Here is a 25,204-nt window from a genome sequence, read left to right on the forward strand (position 1 = left end):
GATGGGTTCAAAGGCCAGGGGCCTGCTAAGCTCACTTATCCAGGACAGCTTGTGGCAGAGAGGCAAAGGAGGAACTCAGGCCTGACCTCCAGCCCAGGACTTCCTTCACCACCCTCAAGTGGGAAGACACCAGGAATCTGAGCTGCCCACCACCTGTCTGGCCTCCACAGGCCAGCTAACAAGGGTTAGCAGTGAAGCCAGAGCCTACAGACCTAGGAAAGGAAAGCTGGTAATAGTCACTAAAGCAAACACTTACTGTAGTTGGACCCCATGTAGCCCTGAGGTGCCCAGCACTTCTCACGTGGTAACTCAAGTCATTCTGACAACACTATGAAGTAGGGTCTGTTATCACGTACATTTGACAGATGGAAAACTGTGGCACACACTTGCCCAGGATCAGCAGAGCCAGGCCTTAAGCAGGCAGCCTGGCCACAGAGTCTGGGCTGCTCCTTCCTACTTCTCCATGCTGCACAGCAAAAGCAGCTACTAGCCGTGAGGTGCCACATGCCAGGCAGGTGGGAGCCTATCATGTGTCTACTGGAACTGCTACAAAGCAGCTCCCTGTATGACTTACACTTTGCAGATAGAAAGGCTTGCCCTACCTCATGCAGCTGGACAACAGTGACCCAGAACTGACAAGTGCATAAGAATCACCCCTGCTTGCTGGGCTCCCCCCCTAGAAACTCTGCTTTAGGAGGTCTTGAATGGGGCCCCAAAACTTGCATTTCTAACAATCTCCAGGGATGCCTGTTCTGCTGGTGGGGGACCACAGTGGGAGGACCCAGACTTGGCACAGAGCAGCACTCAGTATAAGAGTTAAGTGTTGGCCATTGTAGACACAGCACAGTTTCTAAAGCCTGAGTGGCTGCTTGACTTCTGGGACAAGCAAAGCTCACTGGATCGAACCCCGCTTGGATAGTCCCAGCCTCAAGGTTTGGAGTGGCTGGGTCCCCTGGTGCTCAACTGAGGCACACAGAGAAGTTCAGGAATATTTTTGGAAACCTAATGAAGAGGAAAATACGACAGTGTTTGGACGGTTTCAGTGTAAAGCAATGAAAAACATCTGAACCAAACTGTCTTTAAAATTATGCCATTTGAAAAGTTAAAGAGGAAAAAAAAACCCTCTGGGTCAGGATGCGTTTTAAAGCTTGATGGCCTGCAAGCATTAGCAGGACAGCTACAGAGGCTGGGAAAGAACCGGCCGGCCAAGGTCCTGCTGTCACGAGCAACTCCCGCCGCAGGACTCAAGGAACCTCTCTCCCTGGTCTGACCACACTGTCACTCTCCCCTTTGGTCCAGCCTGCCCTGCTCGGCTACGCAAAGGTGTCTGTGATACACGTCTCAGTGCTGAGAGGTAGCAACTTTTAGTAGAAACATCCAGCCCCAACAGGTCCAAGCTCATGACATTTAAGGAGGCCAAGCAATGAACCAGGTGACTTGCAAGGTCCCTCTGCAAATACGTCACAGTTGCTGAGAACTGGTTGTCTGGAAGAGACAAGGGCTGTCTGTCAACCCTTGAATAGATGAGGGAACCGAGGCATGGTGACAGAGGAGGTGACCTCTCTGAGGCTGGTGCAGATGCTGGGTGTTTCCAGAGATTCTGTCAGTGGGTGGGGCCCAAATCACCCACGAACAATGTAAAATCACAATCTACAAGCAAAGACCAGAAGGAGACTCACCCTGTGAGAGGCAGGATCCCCGAGCCCTGAGCCCCAGACCCCTGTCTCTGCTGAAGCTGCTGGGCGCCTTGGGCAAGTCCCTTCCCTACCTCACATCACCTCAGCTACAGAACAAAGGTATGAGAGGGGAGGCTCCAACGCTCATGAATGAGAATGAGAAGTGCTCCAACCTCCTAGCCAAGGTTCCTATCTGGGCTCTGGGCCTTCCGAGCTTTGCCCCTGGGCCTCCCCGCCTCCCTTCTGTCCCCACTCCTCATTCTGGACTCTCAAGCTCTCTTATTCCCACAGTGCTTGATTCAGTTGGTGATCAGGGTCCCTGAGTGAGGCTGCAGTACTATGAGTTGCTCACAGCCCCTCTGCCACCTCTGGGAGGATGTAATAACCCAACGTCACAAGACCATAAAGACTGGAGAAAATCTGTCAGATGCCCTGAATAGGGAAATAAGGCCCAGAGAGGGGAATGGATTGCCACACTGGGACCCAGGGATGCTGCTGGAACTAGGACCCTGACCCGTGCCCTCTGCCCACGCCATGGGGCCTCCATCACTCTGTCTGCAGAACATGGGCATCGCAGCCCACCTGTGCCAGGGCTGTTTCACTCCATGCAGGGACAGCCACTCTTCCCTGACTTCAGGAGGGCCCTTCCCCAACCAGCTGCTCCAGGACGGGCAGAGGAGCAGGGTGGCAAGGAGGCTCCTAGAAGCAGCTGCCCCTGACTCAAAGGCTCCAATGACATAAGCCGTCTGTCCAGGGGCAACTGGGCTGACAGGTTACAACCACCCTCTGTTGGAACCTCATCAGCCCAGGGCTCCCTTGAGGCTGATGGTGAGGAGGAGCAGGGATGGCCCTGGGGTGAGGTGGGGGGTAGAACAGGATAGATGTCTCCGTGGAGCTGCTGAACTCCACCCTGCTACCCCCCCCAGGTCAGAGCCCCTCAAGCTTCTGTTGATATTGCACCATTGGTGACAAACAGGTGTGATGCTAGAGTGGCTTCCCCCCCCAATTACTGGCTAATTACTGCCTAAGTCTGCTCTCCGCTGCTATGACATGGCAGTAAATTATGACACGTGGCAGTTGCTGATCTACTCATGGCTCTGAAGAGACAGACCCAGGCTGGGGGAGAAACCACTGGGGCCCAGTACAGGCTGCAGACGCCCATGCCTCCATACACCAGGCAGAGGGGCAGCCTGAGGGGTCACCACAGGCCAGGGCAGGCCCTGACCCAGGGGCAGGGGCAGGCCATGTGCAAACACACCAGGCCAGGACCAGGAGGCCAGCCGCCAAGCCATTACCAGACTCCTGTCCACGACCTCCCCTCCCCTCGTGTTGGGCTCATGGACACCACCCAGCATGGGAGTCCACCCTGGACTTGGGTTCCTTCCTCCACCCCCAGCTGGCCCCTCATCACAGAGGGAGGGCCTGGAGAGCCCGTCTCCAAGCAGGACAGGAGTCTAGTGGCATCACCTAGGTCAGGAGGTCAAATGCCCACCAACCCATGGGAGCACAAGGTTAGCCTTGGATGTCCCTCTCCTCACCTGGCCACACATCCTAATAATGACCTCCAACTGAGACCCGCAGGGAAAGCAAAAATAAATGGAGGAACAATGACCTAGAGCTCCTCCGGTTCACTCTAAAGAACACCAGCCATGTGTCATTGGGTTCCCTGGGCTCCAACCCCGAGCTGCACCCAAATGACCCATAACAGCAGCACCTGCATCGTCTGAGCGCTGGCTAGCACCGCAGACACGCAACCCTGCCTGACTCAACAGCACCCCAGTCTGTGCCTGCATCAAAGCTTGCAAAGACGCCTGCCCCCCTGGCCAAGGAGGGTTTCCCGCTGCCCCACGAGCTGTGCTTGAGCAGCGAGAGCAACAGGGCGTGACTAAATGCGCTTGAATGTGAAGGAAAGAAATCTAAGTCTCTCCATTCCTCAGAGACAGAAATAGTTCCGTGGCCTCCAGATGGACCGTGCAGACACAAGGGGAGGTCCCGCCTTCCCGCCAACCTTTCCCACCAGGGTGCTGGCACGGGCCAGTGGAAAGCACAGGGTATTTCTCTTCGGGGCAGCAAAATGAGAGGCTGTGGCTCCTGGAGTCTTTCTGTTATAATTAAGTTGGCCAGAAATTCACCAAAGATACTAAATTCTGTACCTGACCCTCTAATTATAGCCAGAAGAGATCAAGAGACAATTACTTTCTAAAATAGTCCCCGACAGCCAGAGGCAAGAAGCAGTCTCTAGCACATCTCCAATGTGCAGACTGAATGCACCGCACCCAGGGCTGCCCCGCAGCCAGGGTCTCTCCCCTTCCCTTTCTCTGAGTTCTCAGGCCCTCCTGCTGGAGTCTGAGCCTCCCCAACCCCTCCACCCCAGACTAGGGGTGGCCAGACCTCTGGGAAAACCTGCAAGCGTCATCAGGTGACTAGGGTCCTCAGGAGCAGGGCGCCCTCCTCTTCACCCTCCATAAACCCAGCATGCCTGCCCGATGACATCGGTCACCAGCCCAATTAAATCCTAACGGGCTAATGAAAAAGAGCACTGCTGCCCACCAAGTGTGCAAAACAGAAAGTACCTCCTTGGGCAGCTGCCGCCGCGGCCGCCGCCACCGTGGCCACGGCCAGAACAGAGGCCTTCCTGCCCCGGTCGGGGAGAGCAGCACCTTCCAGGGTCCCACTTTTGGCTTCTTTCTTCTCTGGGGCAGCGGCTGAGGCGGACGTCTCCATCTTAGCCACTCATAGTCCTGGGCGGCACCGCCCTAAAGAGAAGAAAAGACGCTCACAGTGTTGCCCCCAGACCCAGCCGGAGCGCCGACCCAGATTCCCCACCACCGTGCATGCACACGGCGAAAGCAACCAACTCCATTCCCGCATAACTGGGAAGGGAGGTTTTAATTAATTTTGAGAATTATTAGTTCTGAGATTCATCTGGTCTTCCAAACAACCTCACGGACAAACAGCTGCGTGCCTCCGTTCTCTTTTACCCAGATTTCTCAGTCTAAGCAACGAGCTCCCACTGCTGCGTGCGGAGTAGCAGGAGTAACCACATTGAGAAGTGAGGTCAGAATCACAGGCTTCTCCAACTAGGAATTACAGGAAATAAAATAAGTTGGGAACCAGCGAATCAGGTCCTGTCCCTCCCCACCCCACGCCCTGCTCACCAGGACCCAGCTTTCATTTATTTATTCATGTGCATGTTCACTCATTCATTCAACACGCTGTTCATCGTTTATTCACTCGCACACAGTTATTTTTAAGCCCGTTATGCATCAGGCATCAGGCCTGATATTGAAGACACGACCCATGGAGTTTGCACCCTACTTAAGAGAAAAAATTGACTACAGGGGCAATTTGGTTAGTGAGAGGTAGCATGGGAAGGGGACCCAGAGTGCAGGATGGAGCAGAGTGAGCAGTGCCGGCCTCTGAGGCTGGGATGGGAGGCCACATGAAGGTGTGAGGGAGCCCAGGGCAGCCAGGCGACAGAGAGGCAGGAGCCCAGCAACCAGGGAACTCGGGGGGAGGCGGCTGGCTTGTTTGAGGAGCAGCAGAGAGGTGAGTGCAGGCTCTGGTAGGGGGACATGAAATGACTCAGTCCTTTCAGGGGTCATTCTGCTGTTGTGTGGGGAGCAGAGTTGGAGGGAAGGGGCCCAACTACAGTCACCCAGGGACATATGGCAGCCTGGGTTAGAGGGGTTGTGGCAGAATGTAGACTTGTCCTGCTGGAAGAGCTGGCAGAGCTTGCTAGGGCTTGGATGTGAGCTGAGGCGGAGACAGGAGTCATGGTTCAGGGAGGAGCACTGGGGTGCAGGCACAGGGTGGGGGTGGGTGGGCGCTTGTCCCAGCTGGCGGGGAGGGGTGGGGAGTCACAGCAAGAGTTTCACTAACAGGCTTCATCACAGCACATACTGCTAATTCAGTTATTTGTTTTGAGTATGACAGAACAGAAATTTGAAAGTCACTTTTTTTTAAAGAAGGGGAATACTAACAATGGCTCCTGTCTTTTCTGACTGAGCAGCTCGAACAGACCGTGGGGCCATTTTGCCAAGATGGAGCTGGGGTGGGACACAGATCGGAGCAGAGAGCAGGAGTTCGGGTGGACCACGGTAAGTTCAAGATGCCTGTTTTAGACAGAAACTGCAGAAACTGCTGAAAATGCAGGTCCGGGTTCAGGGAAGAAGTGGAGGCTGGAGATAGGATACAGCAGGCATAGGGCATTCCAGCATTCCCAGGTCAGGAAAACACGGAGAGACCAGCCAAGGAGAGTGGGCAGGAACGGCCAGTAAGGGAAGGGAGAAGGAAAACAAACCCCAGCACCAGGAGAAACGCCTGAGACATGAGGAACAATCAGCTCTACCACCAGCAGCCAGAACCTGAGCAGAGGTGGCCTGAGAGACGCAGGTGGTCACAGGGCGGTGACCAGGGCCCGGTGGGGCTCAGGAAGAGACGGGAACAGTGTGAAAACAGAAGCTCTCTCTCAGGAAGCTTTGCTACAAAAGAAGAGAAAAAAAAGGGGCAACAACTAGAAGGAGTCAGGGAGGTCACGATGGCTGTCTCAGAAGGGAGCCAGGCAGACCTGCGAGCCGGGGAAGGGGATGTCCTGGTGCAAGGCTCATGGGTCCCAGGGGCAGGAACCAGAGGCCATGGTCACATCCATCCCAGGGGCCGCAAGCTAAGCAACATCTGCAGGACCCAAAAGCTCGTTTTACCAAATCTACACACTATACAGGTATCTTTCAAGAACAATGGGTGTAACACGCATGACGGTTCCCAGGGCTACTGGTTGGCCAAACACGTAAAGCTAGGACCTGAACTCCTGGTCTGGTGTGCACACACCAGTCCGTCTGCTTTCCACAATCTTCCTAACTCCCTGTCCAGAAAACCCACAGCAGACAGGGCACAGAGACATCTCCCTGGGGATTTTGGTGAGTTATGGGGTGTCCTTTGGTCTCGAGATTCAGGGATCACAACCTAATCCTTCAAGACTATTGTATAATCTGTTCTGTAAGACTGGCTGTCTGAATGGCCTGGGCCTCCTCCACCTCCTCTTCCCCCTCAGCCTGGCCACAAGAACCATCACTCCTAGACACTTCAACTTCAGCTTTGAATTACCTTCCTCCTGCCCCCACATCTGATCAGCTGTAACTGCCATCACTCCCCACCCAGGCACATCACCAGTACAGCCTCTCCTATCTGGCTGTCCTGTACCAAGTGTTCTTTTATTTATTTATTTTATTTAGTGAGAAGAGAGGGGGCAGAGACAGACTCCCACATGTGCCCCAAGTGGGATCCACCTGGCAAGCTCACCAGGGGGCACTGCTCCATTGCTCAGCAACTGAGGTCCTCCTAGTGCCTGAGGAAGAGGCCATGGAGCCATTCTCAGCACCCAGGGCCAACTCGCTCCAATTGAGGTATGGTTGTAGGAAGGTGGGGAGCGGAGGGAAGAGAGAAGCGAGAGGGGGAAGGTGGAGAAGCAGATGGGTGCTTCTCCTGTGTGCCCTGACTGGGAATCAAACCCAGGACATCCACTCACTGGGCCAATGCTCTACCACTGAGCCCCCGCCAGGGCCTTGTACCAGGTGTTTTTCCACCCTGGGTTACTCCTGAGCACCTTCTGCACAACCTCTGGTCCTCACCCAAGTCGTCCTCTACCCACCAGCAGGGCACCTTCCTCAAAACCACATCTCGCTGCATCCCCCACCCTAAGCAAAACCTTGCTGAGCCCCGCTTGGCCTTCAGGTAAAGTTTTCCTGTGTCTTCCTGCAGCCCCCTCTCCCCACTTTCCCCTCCACACTCCCCTGTATGCCACCAGACCTCTGCATGCCACCATCCAGAGACTCTTCAGTCCTTTCTGTGTATATGACGGACTCCTATTCTTCTTTCAAGATGCCATTCAGAGGTCACTTCCTCCAGGAAGCCCTCCAGTCCTCTCCAGTCATGGTCACATCCATTTCTGGACCCCTATAGCAACCAGATACCCCCTATTGCACTCATTATCACATCCAGGTCAGAAGCTACTCCCACTCAGCTGGCACAGAACAACAGCTCAGGAATGCCTGTCAAAGAAAGCCTCAGAGGTGACCTTCGAGGCAGGGCATCCCAGCTCGTAGAAATGTAAGCAGTTCTGTGAACAGCATGGGTTTTCCTCCCCAGAATGCAGGTGAAGGAATTTAGGCCCAACTTTGTGAAACACACATTGAATTTGGAAGTAAGGACGAAAAAAATCAAAATAATAGCTGGAACAACAAACCTTTCACAGGTGTTTGTTTGCTAGTTGCCAAGCACTTCACACGTGTGATTTCACTTAACCCTCACAATATTTTACACAGGAAGAAAGCAACACCCACAGAGGCTAAGGAACTCGCCCGAAGACAACTTAGAAGTGGTTGGGCCAGGCCTTGAATCCAGGCTGTCTGGCCCCAAAGCCATACTCCGGAGCACCACAGTGAGCTACCCCTTGAGTGATGACCCTTCAGGGCAAAGGGATTTGCCCCTGGTGGGCACTGAATGACGGACTGTTGAGCCCTTCAGAATGGGGGGCTCTATGCCAGGAATCCAGGAAGTCCCAGAAGCAGGAGTCGACATTGCCCCTACACAAGTGCCCAACCCAACGTGCTGAAATGGGGGTAGGGCCCAGCAGACAAGGGCTGGGCCAACTCTGGGGGCTCCGTCTGGGGCTGTCTATCAACACCAGGACTCTGCAGGTGGCACCCGTCTTCTGAGGCTGACGGGTGGGGCAGGGGAGGAGTGTGCAGTTGTACACTCATTCACTAACTCTTTTTTGTTTTTGGTTTTGTTTTTTATTTTAGAGAGATAGAGAGAGGGATAGAGAGGGACAGAGAGGACAGTAAAGAGATGAGAAACATCAATTCTTCATTGCAGCACCTTGGTTGTTCATTGGTTGCATTCTCATAAATGCCTTGATGGGGGGGGGAGCTCCAGCAGAGCCAGTGACCCCTTGCTCAAGCCAGTGACCTTTGGACTTCAAGCCAGCAACCATGGGGTCATTTCTAGGATCCCACACTCAAGCTGGTGACCACACACTCAAACTGGTGAGCCCATGTTTAAGCTGGCAACCTCGAGGTTTCGAACCTGGGTCCTCAGCATCCCTGTCCAAAGCTCTATCCACTGCACCACTGCCTGGTCAGGGTCACTAACTCTTTATTCCCTGGTTCTTTATAGACAAGTCAGCTTCAGGATTCACAGTGTACTAGACTAAGTGGCTAGGTTCCACAGCCCAGATAAATTAGGTGTCTTTCCCTTGGCTGTGGACGCTCCCACCATCAGGGCACCTCTTGCACAGGCTGGTCATAATCTCCTATGCACCTACCTGGCTCGCTGCTCACCTGGGGCCTCTCCAGGGCAGGCTTAGGTGAGCAGGTGCTCAGACCCCTTGCTGATGGAATAAGGTAGCCAAATGGAACCAAACCTGCATCTGGAGGGCACGGGGCACTAACAACCAGCAGTCAGGGCACCCACAGGTCAGCACATGCGACCAAGCCCAGGCTCCTGGAAGGTGTCCCCAAACGCAGATGGGGAAACTGAGGCCAGCAACTGTGAATCCTTGGACTTTAGTGTCAGGGATGCCAAGGGAAGATAGATGCTCCAGAGGGTGGGCTGTGTCAGACTCTCCCAAGGGACACGAGGGGACTGGAAGGAAGAGGAGGAATGGGCTGGGGTGGTCTTGGGGAGCAGTAGCTGCTGCTCCCTCGTGCAAACATCCCCACCCTGTTGTGTTGTCAGTGGCATCATCCTGATTCTTACAGAGGAAGAAGTGAGCGGCCCAAAATGCCAATTTCCATGAAGGAGGGAGAAGGGCCAGGTCTAGAGCCAGGTCCCCTGGGTGGGGCCCCCACAGGACCAGTGATCAGAGTGTGGGGAGGAAAGGTATTTATTCAGATTCCTACCAGCCAGACCACTTCCGTGGCCCAGTAACAGGTGTGCACACAGAAGCACCAGGGGTTCCACAAAGGCCTGAGGGGAGCTAACCCGGACAGGGACAGGGGCCCCTGCAGTGCCCCCCAACCTGTGCCACGGGCCTCACCTTCTGCAGATGAGACTCCGCCCTCCTCCCCTCCCTCCCTCCCATCCCCTCCAGAAAAGGAGGGCAGCAGACAGAGAAGAGAGGCTGTGTAAATCACAGGAATTAGCGGGATTAGCACAATTTCTGGGTAAACACAGGGTGCCCAGGGTCCCAGGAAGCCACTTTCACTCTCTGAAGCTCCTCCAATCAGAGGCAGATATCTCAGGCTTGTCAACGGCCTTACGTGGGCCCCAGAGGGCCAGCTGGGGACAGCAGGGGGACCAGACTCAGGGCTCCCAGGCCTCAGCTGGGGGCTGATGGTCTGTGCTGGGTGATGACCCACAAGCCACACAAGAGGCCCCAGGACAAGAGGGGCTGCAAGAGTGCAGCACTTACGAGGGCAGGAGGGAGGCCACACCTCGACTTTCCCATGAAACACACTGCTCCAGCATGTCCACAGAACTCCCAGAGGGAGGTGCAACCACACTTGTGGAGCTTCCGCCAAGGGAAGGGAAAACATCGACCCGAAGCCAGCAGGGGCCCTCACCGCAGGAGCCTGCACGCAGGCCGCCTACCCTCTGGGGCCTCGGCACGAGGGGAGACTGGCAACACAAAGAGCCTCTGAAGGTGCTCCTCAGCCTTCTGGAGGTCCTGATTCCATGGGTCTGGGTGCAGAGTGGGGGGCAAAATAACCACACTGTTTTAAAAAGTTCCATGGCTATTTCTGATGAACTAGCAGGTCTAAGAAAAACTGCACTGGATGCTCCTAAGGTCGCTTTCAGCTCTCAAATAATTTATAAGTTCCAATTAAAGCAAGTCTGCATAACCTGAATGGGAAAGAAAATACATTTTTATCTCCATTCCCTTGGAACTGGAAGTCGGTGACTCCTTTAGCCATGAATGTGGGCATCAAGTCAAAGTGCCTGTGAGCCTGCCACCCGCACACGTCATAGATGTGTCTACTCCTGCTCACCACAGCACTGCACTGCTCACTGTCAGGGCTGACCTTGCCGCAATGCATGGCGCTGCACGGGGTGGCGCCTGCACCACGGGCTCACTGCAGCCGCCTGGTCGGTTTCCTACGATTGCACACTAGGCATTCACTGTGCTATTCCAGGGAAGGGTCCACGGCACAGAAAAGGTTAAGAACTCTGATATAAGGACTGACTTGAAGAATAAATTATCAGAGTAGAATGAGCGAATCACTCTGAAGCCTGCAATCCCAGACACCCTCCCGCCACCTGGCTTCTTTGAACTCCTCTAACGAGTGAGTCACAGGAATCAGCGTCTCCCTGGGTGGAATCAATCTCCAGGAGAGAGATGAAACCTTGCCTCTCAGCGAGCTCAGCCACGCTGGGCCATCGTGTTCTCACCCCTTCTCTAATCTCAGCCATGTGCCATACGTGCTATATGTGCCCGGGTCACACAGGCACAGGCACATGTGAGCACACGACAGGCACATGTGGGCACATGTAAAGCAGTGCAATACACAGCAATAACCACTACAGTCACACATGCACACATAGACTACATTGACATATCCACAGTCACGCCTGTGCTTTTGGGCACACACACACAGTCAACATGCATCCATGGTCACACACCACACATGCATGTACTCACATACATAGCCACATGTGCTTACACAGTTACATAAGAGAGGCACACATCCACGTGGATACACACAGAAACACAAGAAATAATAAACACCTGCCCTGCCTTCACCAAAAAACACAGGACAGTTCCTGGAGTGAAAAGCAGGTTGCCAGTGCAACACAGATGAAAGGTAATGGTGATAATTATCACCTCGTTATAATTAAAAAGAGAGGCGGACTAGAGGACTCTCTCTCTCAATGTCTCTCCTGGCCCCAAGGTCCTAAGGACTCTTGTCCTATATCCTCCTCCCTGAGCAGCCGAATGCCAATCATTTCGCCTCTCCATTACCTCAGTGTTGCTATCTGTAAATTGGACATTTCAAAATGTACTCCGACCAAAGGGACAACAGCGTGAAGGCACATATGGGAAAGCACAGGGGCCCTGGCCCCCATGTCAGAGGCAGGAGGGAGCCAGAGGTGTGCGTCACCCAGCTCTACTCACCTCCTGGCCTGGGTCCCAGCTGACACTCGCCCCCCTGCCCTGTAGCAGAAAGGGAAAAATGGGCACGGTGAGGGTTCCTGAGAGCTGCACTGAGCTGAGGACTCTCTGCTGGCTCTTCGCGGCAGGGTCAAAATAATCCTGCTTTAAATATACATGCATCTTATTCTCCCTAGAGGGAGAGTCATGTCTGTGCTTGGACCAGGGCAGTCCATGTCAGCTGTATGCCTTCAGCCGTGTAACTTTTCTCTCGGCCTCCATTTCCTTCCCTGGAACAGAGCACCCTCCCCACTCTCCTGGGGTGCAGACAACGAACCCTCCCGGCACAGGTGTTACAGCACATCCCTGCAGCAGTCCCCCACACGGCAGGTCCCCAATGGGGTTTCACCTAGAGTTGGCCAGGCAGGAGGACCTCTGCCGGCAGGCACCTTCCTCTAAGAAAAGGCCACTTTCCTGTGGGGCCAAGCGGGAACGTAGGGGCTTCCGCTGGTCACACGCGCCTGTCTGTGGGCCCCTCGGGCCCAGGCTGTGCCTACTGCCAGCTTCTCTGTCCACCTGCCTCCTCTCTACAGGTGACACCAAAGCCTCTGTGAAATGGCTCCCCCTGTGCCCAGAGGCCCTCCAGTGCCCAGGAAACCCAGACACCAGCACTGAAGAGGGCGCAGGCAGGGTGCACGGACATGGACCTGACCTCCCGCCACCTGTCCCCGGCTCCTGCCTCATTCGGTGGCCCAGCTCTGGGAAGGAACCACACTGCTCCTGTGTGGGTTGGCCCCTCTGGCACCACCCTGGCCAGGGTTCCCACAGCCCCCTGGGGAAGGAGACCCAAAGCCTGCAGAAGACCTTTGGATCCTGGCCTGGTCCCATATGGGAAGAAAGGCCAGCCATGGGGTCAGCTCCCCCCACCATGGACAGTGACGGGGCACACACTCCCTCCCAAGGTGACCAGGAACCTCAGACACGGCCAGGCAGTGGGCACCACACACAGCAGCTGCTCCTCATCCAGCTCACACCCATCTCACCTGGGCCTGGCACACAGCCTGCTGTCTGCCTGCTGCCCAGGGGGGTGTGAGGACAATGAAGGGGACACTTCTAGAAAGTAGAGCTCTTCTGAAATCCCCCTGGCATACAGTGTGGAGCCTTCATCCTTTGTGACTAAGAAGGGTCCTCTCGAAAGGCTCCCTCATTCCTTGGGCCTCTGCCCTGCACCTGGAGCACAGAAAGAAGACATCAGAACTTCTGAGCACCTGTGGGTGCCCACAGTATGCCAGCTCCTCTCCTTGTGGTATCACACTGCCCGCCCTGGTGACCCCTGAGGGGCCAATCTAATGATCCTCATTTTACAATAAAACAGCCCCAGAGAGGGTATATAACCCACCCAAAGTCACAAAGCTAATACATGACAATCCAAGTCCGCTGGACTCTGAAGCCCACACATTGTATACCTTTTCTATCACAGCCCAAATCTTAAGAGTATGTAGGTAACTGCCATGTGCAAGGGCTGTTGCCAGGGTGTCAAAGGTACAGTTTGCACGGAGTTCATCGAAGGCTAGGGAGGTATACACTAACCATCAAATAGATAGCAGAGACTTGATGCCCACAGGAGCTCAATGAGACAGGGCAACCAACTCTGGTGTTCAAAGGGACTTCCAGGTGACCACCTGATCTGCCCTGTGGCTTCAAGACAGGGAAAGAGAGGCCCTGAACTTGGTCTGCAAAGAGGAGAGGAAAAGGCACCCCACAGGCAGAAATGGCATGAGCACGTGCCCTTGGCACATTCTCAAAGGAGAAGAGGAAAGAAGAGAGTTCCCCATCTCCAAGGGGCAGGGGATACACCAGGCTGAAGGGGAGCGTCCGGGGCGAGCAGGCGGGGGAGACGAGGCTTGGCAGAACGCACCTCCTTGCCTCCCCGTCTCAGACACACTTCTGCACAGCCCAGCTTGCCTGGCTCCCTCAGTCTGGGCTGCTTCCAGGAGCTCTGGACCAGAGGCCTGGGGAGTGAGAGCAAAACCCTGACCCTCCCGCTAGGGAGAGGGGCAGGCACCATGCAAAGATCAGTCTCCTAGCGGGCGTACCTTGTCACTCCCTGAGTGTATTTTTTATAAGTATGTAAGTCCCCTCATCTTGCCAGCCCCTGGGCTTACTGAATTGCAGGAAAGGAGATTATTACCCCTAAGTCACTGACCTGCTGGGCTGGAACAGCAGCCGCACGGCCCGGTGGGAAACGCAGGCCTGCCTGCAGCAGCCAGCCTCCAAGAGGAGATGGGCATCAGAAGGACTGCAGCTGAGCAGGAGACTTGTTATTTTTCTGGGCAGGTGTGGAAAGAGCTACTTCGTGCCCGACACTTCTATTCACTTGCACTTGAGTTTGTTTTCTGAAAATAGCAGGCCATCCCCATCCGCTGGTTTTCGCATCTCCCTGCCTTACTGCCCAGACATTGTTCCATCTCTGCTTTACCCAAAGGATCCATGCCTTAACACCCTGCCAGCCTGCCCAAACGCCCTCCCGCCCAGAGCTCCTGCTGGCGCTCCCTGCGCTGCTCTGGGAATGCGATGGTGCTGCTGGCACATGTCAGCAGCTGGCATGTTCAGAGGGACTGCAGTGAGGGCAGATGGGGAAAAGGAGGCCCGTGTTCAGATCCCAGCTCCACCTAGAGCTACTGAGAAAAACCAGCTCCTCTGACCACAGCCTCAGTGTCCTCATCTGCACAATGGGATGACACAGCGTCTCCCTCGTGGTGAGGATTAAAAGCACAGGCCCAGCAGCCCTGGCTGGTTGGCTCGGTGTGTGAATGTCCTGGGTTTGGTTCCCGGTCAGGGCACACAGAGGAAGCAACCGTCTGCTTCACAGCCCTCTCCCTCCCTTCCTTCCCTTCCCACAGCCGTGGCTGGACTGGTTCAAGTGCACTGGACCCAGGTGCTGAGCATGGCTCCATGGAGCCACCACCTCAGGTACTAAAAATAGCTCAATTGAGAGCATGGCCCAAGATGGGCAGAGCACCAGCTCCAGATGAGGGTTGCTGGGTGGATGGATCCTATTTGGGGAGCTTGCAGGACTCTGTCTCTCTATCTCCCCTCTGCTCACTTGGAATAAATAAATAAATAAATAAATAAATAAATAAATAAATAAATAAAAAGCACAGGCCTGGCACATGTGAGTGCCCAGCTCAAAAGTTCCCACTTCACCATCACTGCAGCCTGGGCAAGACTGTCCACCCACTTGCCCACTGGGGCACAAAGATCTGGCCCAGGCAGTGTTGGGCGGCCAACCTACCTGTCTGAGCCTAAGTAAGGCAGCCTGTCACAGTCTCTTCCTCTCCACCGTCCTCCCCAGCCCTGCTCCACCCACCCAAGCGCCTCTGCCCCTGGAGTCTAATGTGGAAGGTCTCAGGATGGCACCTTTTCGGAATGTGCCATCTTGCTCAACTGCAAACACCCACTGTCCGTCCCTGGTCTCTGTCTGAAGCTCCGGGGTCTCCCTGCCGCCCCCACCAGCATGTTGCCAGCAGAGATGTGCTGCCACTAGGCTCCTGGGGCGGGGGGAGGGGGGGGAGGCCGCTGTCCTCAGGGTGAACAAGGGGCCTGCTGTGTGGTGGCCCAGCCAGACCCAGATATTTTAACAGCTGCGTTGTGTGTTTCTGAGGAGCAATTCCTGAGCAGGGAGGAAAAACAAGCTTCGCCTCTGCCCTGAGGAGGGAAAACAGACCGCCCTGGGCAGGCTACAGGCGGCGGGAAGGCCTCTGCAGGGGCCCAGGCTGGGCAAGGCAGACATGACCGGGAATAGGCCTGGCACACAGGAACCAGGGAACCAAGGCCCCTTCAGTCCAGGACTGAGCAGGGAAAAGATCACAGTGAAGCCCCCGTGAATGGAGAAAACCCCTGAAGGAGGCTCGAGAGATGACAAAAGGACTGAAGGAGGGGTGGCTCCCACAGAACAAGGTCTGAAAATCTGGCACGGAGCCAAAGCCACACCTTGGGACCTGCCCAACTGCCCCTCCAGGCTCATCCCCCAGGCTCACCCCCCATTCTAGGCTGGCCCCAGTGCCCCGCCCAGAGTGCTGCTTAACGCGTCTCCAACTCTGGTCACATTGTCCCCCCCCCCCGCCCCAAAGCCCGCCCCCTGACAATGCCATCAGCCAGACAGGGGTCAGTCCTGGCTCATTTCCCTGAGGTTAAACTCCCACATCACTGGATTTTAAGTGCCAGCTTACCTACCCTCTTGTGCCTGCCCCTACACAGGCTCAGCCAACGTTTGATGACTGATTCTACACAGAAGCTCTCTGGCATGTGAGCCTGCAAGAACCCCCTTCTCTTAGTCCCCCGCCCCACCTCTGTCCCCACAGTCAGGCTGGCTCCTAGGGGCATAGGCTCTCGGGTCGGGGGCTGCTGTCATCAATGCAGTATCTGCAAAGGCAGCAGCTGCCACACGGCTAAGAAGGTAGTAGGTCGTCAGGGCAAACTGCTCCTGGCTCAGGAATGCAGCCCTTCCCTTAAAGGGCAAACTCCTTTGAGAGCAAAGGCTCTGTTAGGCAGGGCGTCTTACACTTTAGTGTGTAAGTTTCTGGGCACCTACTGTGCCGTGGGCACAGGCCATTTTCAAGATGGATTTAAAAAGTATTTGTTCCTTATAAAAGGTGCTTTTTGAGCCACCAGACCAGCGGTTCTCAACCTGTGGGTCGCGACCCCGGCGGGGATCGAACGACCAAAACACAGGGGTCGCCTAAAGCCATTGGAAATACATATTTTATTTAAAAATGTATAATAAATATATGGATCGCCGGGGTCGCGACCCACAGGTTGAGAACCACTGCACTAGACACTCCTTTCTTTGAGTGGAAATGTGGGCTGGAAGTGGCATTTTGGGGTCAGAGGCATGGTGCAGGTGGCTGTCCCACATCCTTCGGTCACTGCCCACACTACAGCCTCTAGGGAATCATGGGGACCCAACCCTTTGTCCAGGGGGGAGGAGGGAAGGTTGGCAATCCTGATAAAAATCTCACCTCTTCAAACATCTCGGCACAAGTGACCCAAGTCCCAGAGGCTCTCTGAGGAGGGGGCTGGGCAGCTCTGCACCCCACCTGGATGGTGCAGGCAGGGAACAGGCTGGCTGCTGGGAAAGGACCCTCCACCCCGTTCTCCACTGCTGCCCCACAGAACTGGGCATGAGCTCTGGGACCCACTGAGCCTGCCCAGACAGAGGTGAGACAGCTTCGGTTTGAGCTCTCTGCTTCAGCCCTGGTGAGGACTCTTGCAGTTAAGAGGCTTTCTAGCAAGAAGCCATTCTACAGCCCACACCATGTCTTCCCAACCCCTTCAGTCTTCTCCCTCTGATCCCGGAGTCTGACACCAAGAGGTTTCCAGAGGTCATTCCATCCAGCCCCCTCGCTAGGCAGCTCAGATACAGAGCAGTCCCTTGCCAATGTTGCAAAGGGGCTGTCTCCAAACTCCTTACCAGTTTATACCTCAGCTGACCACATCATTCCCCCTGCCCCAACTGTGCCCTGACTCACTGTGCAATTCTAGGTAAGCATTCCCCCGTTTCTGGGCTCAGTGTCCCATCTATGAGATGGGCAGGCTGGACCCCTGGGAGTGCAGGTCATGGCACAATTGATAGCAACGGGATTTCTGGCAGGTGGGAAGCACAGACAGGATCCAAGCAAATGGATCTAAGCCACCTACATACCCCAGCCACCTGCATCCATGGCCCAGTGACTATATTCTGAGCACCAACAATCCCCAAGGCCTGAGGTCATCCTCTCCATGGGTGGTGCTATGCCTGGGGTAGGGGCAGGGCAGGGGTGGGGAGGGCTGACTACAGACTCAGGGCGGCTCCCCTGCCCCTCAAGGCTCTGGGAAGAACCAGGCCGGTGGGTGGCCTGGCATCTTGGTTCGGCTTGTGCAGCGCCCTGCTCTAACTTGCCTAGCCACGGCCCACCACACCTTCCAGGCAATGCCCGTACCCAGCCCTCCCGCTGTGCCTCTGCCAGGCTCCTTTCCCCAGACTCCGCCAGCAACTGGCGACCAGCACCACCCTGGTGAGTGAAGCCAACAGGAGTGTCCAGCTGCTGGCTGGCATCGTCATGCTTGAGGTGGAAGTCACCCCAGGCCCACTTCTCCCCTGTCCCTGGGTAAGCCTCAGCCCTGCAAGTCCTCGCCTCTCCCAGCCCTTGCCCTTCCTTTTGCATGCCCGGGAGCCTATACACACCTCACAGGCCCTTTTGGCAGTTCCACATCCCACCCTAAACCAGGAGTCCAGGCCCCCAAGCTGGTGACCGGACACCCACACAGCCCTGTGTGGGTCAGCTGCAGCCTGAGCACCTGCCCACTCAGGGTGGCCAGGCTAGTTCTAAGGGCTCCATGACTTGGTACATGCACAAGCTTCTTCATTCAGGTGACACACATTCTTGAGGGCCTACTGTGTGCCATACCTGGGGCTGCCACTCAACTGCAGAAGAGAGCTAAACACAGTACTACTCCCCAAGAGCTCCTAGCCCAGGGTGGGAAGGGGGGCAGACAGTAGGGGGACAGATAGTGATAACCCATAATAATCCTTTTAATAGAGAGAAAGGCTCAGGGGCTGTAGAGGACCTTGGCCAGCCTGCGGGAGGTCAGGAAAGGCTTCTTGGTGGAAAGAGGGACAGCATTTTCAAAGGGAAAACAGGGCCCTGGCCGGTTGGCTCAGTGGTAGAGCATCGGCCTGGCGTGCAGGAGTCCCGGGTTCGATTCCCGGCCAGGGCACACAGGAGAAGCGCCCATCTGCTTCTCCACCCCTCCCCCTCTCCTTCCTCTCTGTCTCTCTCTTTCCCTCCCACAGCCAAGACTCCATTGGAGCAAAGTTTGCCCGGGTGCTGAGGATGGCTCCATGGCCTCTGCCTCAGGTGCTAGAATGGCCCTGGTTGCAACAGAGCGACGCCCCAGATGGGCAGAGCATCGCCCCCCCGGTGGGCATGCCAGGTGGATCCCGGTCGGGCGCATGCGGGAGTCTGTCTGACTGCCTCCGTTTCCAACTTCGGAAAAATACCAAAAAAAAAAAAAAAGGGAAACAGGATGATCTGCTAATGAAGGGGACCTCAGCAGATGGAGGGCAGTGTCTAGGCCGTGAGCAGCAGGTGGGGTGGGAAGAGGCCCTGTGGCTCTGAGTCCTGGAGGCCAGTGTCCAGCAGACAGTGAGCACCCACCCTCGGTGGTCCCCACTGCCTGTGGGAAATGTCCAAACTCCACATCTGGGCACAGGAACTCCCCAAGGCCTGGGCCCTCCCTGCCTCCTTGCCTTACTGCCACTAATTCAGACCTTACATGGGGGTGTATCCTAAAGTCTGCAACCCCCAGACACGCTGCCTGCATGTCCCCCCAGAAATCCTGCCCAGTTAACTCCTGCTTACAGCTTTAGGGCTAAGACCAATGTTACCTGTCCCAGGAGTGCTGCCCAGCGCCCCACCCCCACCCCAGGTTGGCACAGTGGTGCTTCAACTCTCTGCGGTTTGCTCCTGCCCCGACACAGCCGCCAGGCACAGTCGGTGTCCCATACGAGTGCATTCAGTGAGAGCCATCAGAGTGAACCTCGTGTTCTGAATCACACCGTGTGAACAGTTGGTGATGGTCATTTAACGGCCCTGATAGCTGATTGCTCAAGTCTCAGAAGGTGCTGGAGAGAACTCACTGACTTAAAAAGCAAAACCAAAAATACCCTTCCTGCTACCTGAAATTCAACTACTAGAAAGTCACTTCAAAGCTTTTTTCATTGCCAAGACAGCCTAAAATGCAAACTGCCCTAGAATAAGGTTAAGTCTTAAGTGCTTATCACATAAAAAGTTCCTTTCCCTAAGTAGAGAGAGGAGGAGGCAGGGGAGTAAGAGGAGAAACTGTGGGGACCTGGTGCCAAAAACCCGGCACCGTTTTGCTGACGGCTGTTCTTGGCTCCCACTGCAGGTCCACACCCTCCTGATAAAAGGAACGTGTCTGTCTGTTTGTTCCTGCACTTCTGCGTTTCTTGGCATGACACCATATGCACAATTAAGTGGCTTTGTAGTGTGTGCTGCTGGGTCCTCCCCTCCCTTGGACAGAGCTCTCCGAGGCACGCTCAGTCAGGCCCTTCTGCTCCCTGGGTCTGTGGGAGGCTTCCGGGAGGAAAACAGAGGGCTCTTTAAAGCCCCAGTCTACACACGGCCCCGCAGACCAGTCTCCTGCCAGCTCCACCACAGGCCAGATCTGTGACTGGGTGTGACATGGGTGTGACTGGGTGTGACATGGGTGTGACATGGGTGTGACTGGGTGTGACATGGGTGTGACATGGGTGTGACTGGGTGTGACATGGGTGTGACTGGGTGTGACATGGGTGTGACATGGGTGTGACATGGGTGTGCTGGGCTGCAGGGCTCCCTGACCAGCACTGTCCCTGAGAGGATGCTCACGGATGTCCCAGCTCATGTGAGAAGCCAGGGTGACACATGGGATTTTTTCGAATGAGAGGAGTCCTCCAAACTGGCAAGAAGCCGTTGGTCACCATCCTGTCACCCACAGTCATCACTCACTTATGCTGGGCTCCCTCCACTCAGGGCACATGACTTTGCTCCCAGCTTCAGGTCTGCCTATGCAAAGAGGCACTTCTCCAGCCCCCGGGATCCCCTTCCTCCTTCTACAACGGCACCATGTCCAGTTCCTCCAAACACCAGCTGACAGGACACAGTCTGCCAAGGAACCCCGCCATGCAGGGAGCCTCGTGAAGGTCCCAGAGGTCCTCAGAGATCCAGAGGTCAACATCCCACCTGACTTACAGCCAGGGGTCTCAACTGGGGGCAAATCCCACAGTCCCATCCTCCTAACACGAGACTTTCCCCACATACCGCCTCCCCCTTGCACATGTGTTCATGTGTTGAAAACACCTACAGCAGGCGTTCTTAACTGGGGACAAATTTGCCCCTCAGGAGACATTTGGCAATGTCTACAAACTTTTTATTGTTTCCAAATTGTGCTACTGGCATCTAGTGGGCAGAGGCCAAAGATCCTACAATGACCAGGACAGCCCCCAAAACAGGATTATTCAGCCAAACCGTCTACAGTGCCAAGTGCCAAGGCTGAGAAGTCTTCTAGACACTTCGTCATCCAACTTCTGTTTGAATATTGCCTAGAGGTGGGGAGCTCACAACCTTCTACCCTAAACACAGACAGTGTGATGAAAACGCGGGCTCAGAAGCCAGAGCTGGCTGCTTGCTGGAAACTGGGAGCCAGTGACCCAGCCCCTGCTCACCTCCCAATCTCTCCGTGGAAAATGGAGCTAGGAATGTGGTCAGGAAATGTTACCAATGAGTTCACAAACACAGCACCTCCCACACCAACAGCCCTTACAACCCAGGAGACAGTCTGGTTTTAGAGCACACCAGAGAGCAGAACTCCAGCCATCCCAACGACGCTGAGAGTCTGCCGCCACCTGTAAAATATCTGCTAAGTCCCTGGCCTGTCTCTCTTGACTCTGTCACAGGCTGAAGGGACGAGCAAGATGTCCATGGCAGGGTGAGCCACACTGCGAAACATGGCAGCAACCTCCATGTTAACAGGAGGGAAGTCACGTTTAATATATCGGTCTTACAGCAACACCATGCTACTTTAGCTCATCATTGTACGAACATAAGATACAGAAATGGCCCTGGCCAGTTTGCTCAGTGGTAGAGCATCAGCCTGGCGTATGGAAATCCCGGGTTCGATTCCCAGTCAGGGCACAGGAGAAGCAACCATATGCTCCTCCACCCCTCACCCTCTCACTTCTCTCTTCTCTCTCTTCCTCTCCTGCAGCCATGGCTCAGTTAGAGCAAGTTGGCCCCGGGCTCTGAGGATGGCTCCATGACCTCGCCTCAGGTGCTAAGATAGCTCAGTTGCCAAGCAGCAGAGCAATGGCCCCAGATGGGCAGAGCATCGCCTGGTAGGGGGCTTGCCGCATGAATCCCGTTTGGGGTGCCTGCAGGAGTCTGTCTCTGCCTTCCCACTTCTCACTTAAGGAAAAATAAAAGATCCAGAAACGTTTACGGTCACGTGGCGAGTGAGGAGAAAGCAATGCTGAATGTATACTTTCTATGTGATAAGGAGAAGGAACATGTGCGCAAGGGGCAGATGAGACAGAGGAGGAGTCTTGTGTTAGGAAGATGGGACTGTTGGTATCACTGGCAGGTTCTTTAACAAAAAGGTTATACAGCTTTTCCCAGTAAAATGCTCTTTATTAATGACTAGAAAAGCATAATAGGAGAAACTACAAGTCTAGCCTTGCTCCTGACTATGAAGGAAACAAACAGGAGAAGTCTCAGAAGGTGAACAAGTCCCGGGCAAGTTAGTTCTGCAGGGAGGCCCCCGGACTCCGGACGGGTCTGAGCCAGCAGGACAAAGGAGGAAGATCTGCCCGCCGACTCCACTGACCCCAGAGCAGAGCGTCCACCCACAGAGCAGAGCGTCCACCCACAGAGCAGAGCATCCACCCACAGAGCAGGCTCCAGGCTCTACCATTTCACTCTCTATTTGTCTCCGCCTCACGTTTTTAGAGAAGACGCAGGATTAAGAGAAGTGAGTATTGGACAAGTGGCCCCGGGGCTGACCACCTTCCACAGCCCCCTCCCCCAGTCCAGCATCTGCCAGGGCGCCTGACTCCTCATCCTAGGGAGGACCCTCCCCTTCAGAGGCCAGGATACTGGGGTGAAGAACCCCTCCTAATGAGGCAACCACCCGGAGGCTGGCCCCAAATCTTGGGGAGCACCAAATTGAACTTGTCAAAAATACTGTCAAAAAGCTCTCAAAACCACAGTCTCCCCAAAACATAGAGACGGCCACTTCTGTTACACCTCCCCTTTCACCAAGGGCCCGCTCCAGTCATTCCCCCCGAAAATGTACAAACGCTGAGAATTGTGCTAACTGCTTTACTTATCCTTCTGCTTGCCCAGAGCACCGGGGCCAGCCCTGCTGGACTGCCCCTGCCCAGGCCCCAGACCTGACGGGGCCTGGCGAGCAACCAGGACGGGCAGAGCCTGTGCAAGAGCCTCCAGGGAGAAGAAGACCAGGAGCCCCCTCCATCCCCTGCTCTTACTCCAGGAGGGAGAAGGACCACGGGATGCCAGGCACAGAAGGGCCGGGAAGGAAGCAGAAGATTCAGAAAAGGCAAGAGTAGAGATGATTTGGGGAAGAAAAGGCAGAAGTTGTCATTAGAAATAAAACACCTGGCCCTGGTTGGTGGCTCAGTGGATAGAGCGTCAGCTCAGCATACAGACGTCCTGGATTTGATTCCCGATCAGGGCACACAGAAGAAGCAACCATCTGCTTCTTCCCCCCTTCTACTCGCCCTTCTCTCCCTCTTCCCTCCCCTCAACCAGTGGTTTGATTGGTTCAAGCATGGCCCCAAGTGCTGAGGACAGCTCTGTTGAAGCGCATCAGCCTCAGGTTCTAAAAGACAGCTCAGTACTCAAGCATGGGTCCCAGATGGGGCTGCCAGGTGGATCCCCGTCAGGGTGCATGCAGGAGTCTGCCTCATTGTCTCCCCTCCTCTCACCTTAAAAAAAAATAATAAAACACCCACTTCCTTCCTCAAAGGGGAAGGGACATGCCTAATCACCTCCCCCAAAACTGATGAGGGGAACTCAAGAAAGGTAACAAGTTTGGGGAATGTGTTTGCACTCCTCACGAGACAACAGAATCGTTCAGGGTGAAAGGAGAGTCCCCAATAATCAAACTGCCCTAGTTTTCTTGTCCCCTGAGGCCAAGCACCCACTCGTCCACAGCCACTGGGCTTAGTAAGACCCAGCCACATGCTGCAACGACATCACACTCAAACCCAGGCCTCAGACTCCTGCAAGTGAATGCCCCTTCCAGGAGGCCACCGCCTTTCCTTAGCTCCTGACATGTTATCTCCCCCTCCCCAGTGTCTGAAATGCCACCACTAAGAGGCTATCTGTCTGGGTCCCCTCTTTACAGTTCTGCAAGGCTTTGTTAAAACGGCACTACCTTTGAAATATGCAGAACAGAACAAAGGTAGGGGAATGAATACCTATGGGCCCCTTCCCACACACGTGGAGTCATTATGCCCACCTCATTCCTGGAATTCCTCCTTACTCAACACACTAGCCCCAGGTGAGGGCGAGCGGGCTGGGGGCGGCACTCAATGCCAGGCCCCTGCTGGACACCTCCCAACAGCCCAGCAGTGGGCACAGCTAGCATCCCAGAAGAGGCAAAGAAAGCCTTAGGACAAGGGCCAATTTGAGAGCAAAACGTGTGTGAGTGACATGTTGAAGCCACTCAGGATTCAAGTGCCTTGGAGTGGAGGGTGAGCCAGCTCCAGACCCAGGGACATACATCTGAGGGTGCCAGGGCTAGCCACAGCCTAGAGTCCGATGGCTAGGATCAGACCAATGAGGCTCCCAGGCAGAGGGGGCAAGAGTCACCGCATGAGCCTCCTGAGACTACACAGCTCCAAAATGTGCCAGAAACCCTCCAAAGAGGCTGACAGAGGCTCCCGGGCAGTGGGGCCGGGTTCCGTGAGCCTCTGTGCCAGGGACTGCTCGGGGGACTCACCTCCCTCCCCGGGCCTTCGCTTCCACGTCTGCACCAGTGCGGGTCAGTCTAGACAACCTGCAGCCTTCTGGAGCTCGGGTCTCCATGCTGGAGCCACAGTCCACCGGAAAGAGACAGGACACCAAGCAAGGCAGGAGTGGGGAGATGGCCCCGGCGCTCCTGGAGCCCCCGGCCCCCCGGCTCAGCTCAGAGAGCACAAGGGAAGAGCCTGGAGGCCGTAGAGGCCTGGCTGCTAGCTCTGCTCCTGGCACACTCTGGGTCTGTGGACCAGGCCCGGGGACAGAGAAAGACCCTCGGAAACTGGGACCCATGGAGCCTGCCCTCAGGGCACTCACAGCGAGTGCAGAGAAGTGCAGGTGGCAGGGACAGCGGAAGAACACAGGAGCAGAATGGGTAGGGCCCCCTGGGAGCAGGGCTACAGGCAGGGAGAGCGAGCACCAGGCCAGGAGTCTGAGTTTTATTCTCTAGGAACTGGGGAACCACTGAAGGTCTTTGAGCAAAGGAGTGGCACAGCAATGTGAATTCACACAGCGCATCAGGATACCAACGCTCCTGGGCACTCTGCCAACCAATGTCATATTCCAGACGGCTCTCAGGTCCCCCACAACCCCCTACTTTACCTCTACTGGGGCAAGCTCCTGATCTTGCAGTTTCTGAACCCTGCAGGAGGTATCAGCTGGGAGGGTGAGCAGGAGAGCAAACCCACCAGCAAGTCATTGTCACTCTAACTTCTGTTGAAGGAAGGGCAGGGTCATCTATACTTGGGATGCTGTAAACTCAATCCCCCACAGGACGGGGACCATAAGAGAGGGCTGTGCATGCCTGGGCCAAGGGAACAGCGTCCTCTTACTGAGAGAGGACAGCTTAGCTAGGA

At 55.3% G+C, this 25,204-nt stretch overlaps 1 protein-coding gene across 1 annotated transcript in view; it reads right to left on the reverse strand.

Moving 5' to 3' along the window:
* GLI2 (GLI family zinc finger 2) overlaps positions 1 to 25,204 on the reverse strand; it is a 283,170-nt gene that overhangs the window by 204,547 nt on the left and 53,419 nt on the right. Inside the window, exon 2 of the mRNA XM_066344832.1 lies at positions 4,250 to 4,432. Coding sequence (XP_066200929.1) covers positions 4,250 to 4,400 — 151 coding nt within the window. The 5' untranslated portion in view covers positions 4,401 to 4,432. The remainder of the gene's footprint in view (positions 1 to 4,249; positions 4,433 to 25,204) is intronic.

This window comes from Saccopteryx leptura, chromosome 7 (assembly GCF_036850995.1).
Source record: "Saccopteryx leptura isolate mSacLep1 chromosome 7, mSacLep1_pri_phased_curated, whole genome shotgun sequence".
Taxonomy (NCBI): Eukaryota; Metazoa; Chordata; class Mammalia; order Chiroptera; family Emballonuridae; genus Saccopteryx; species Saccopteryx leptura.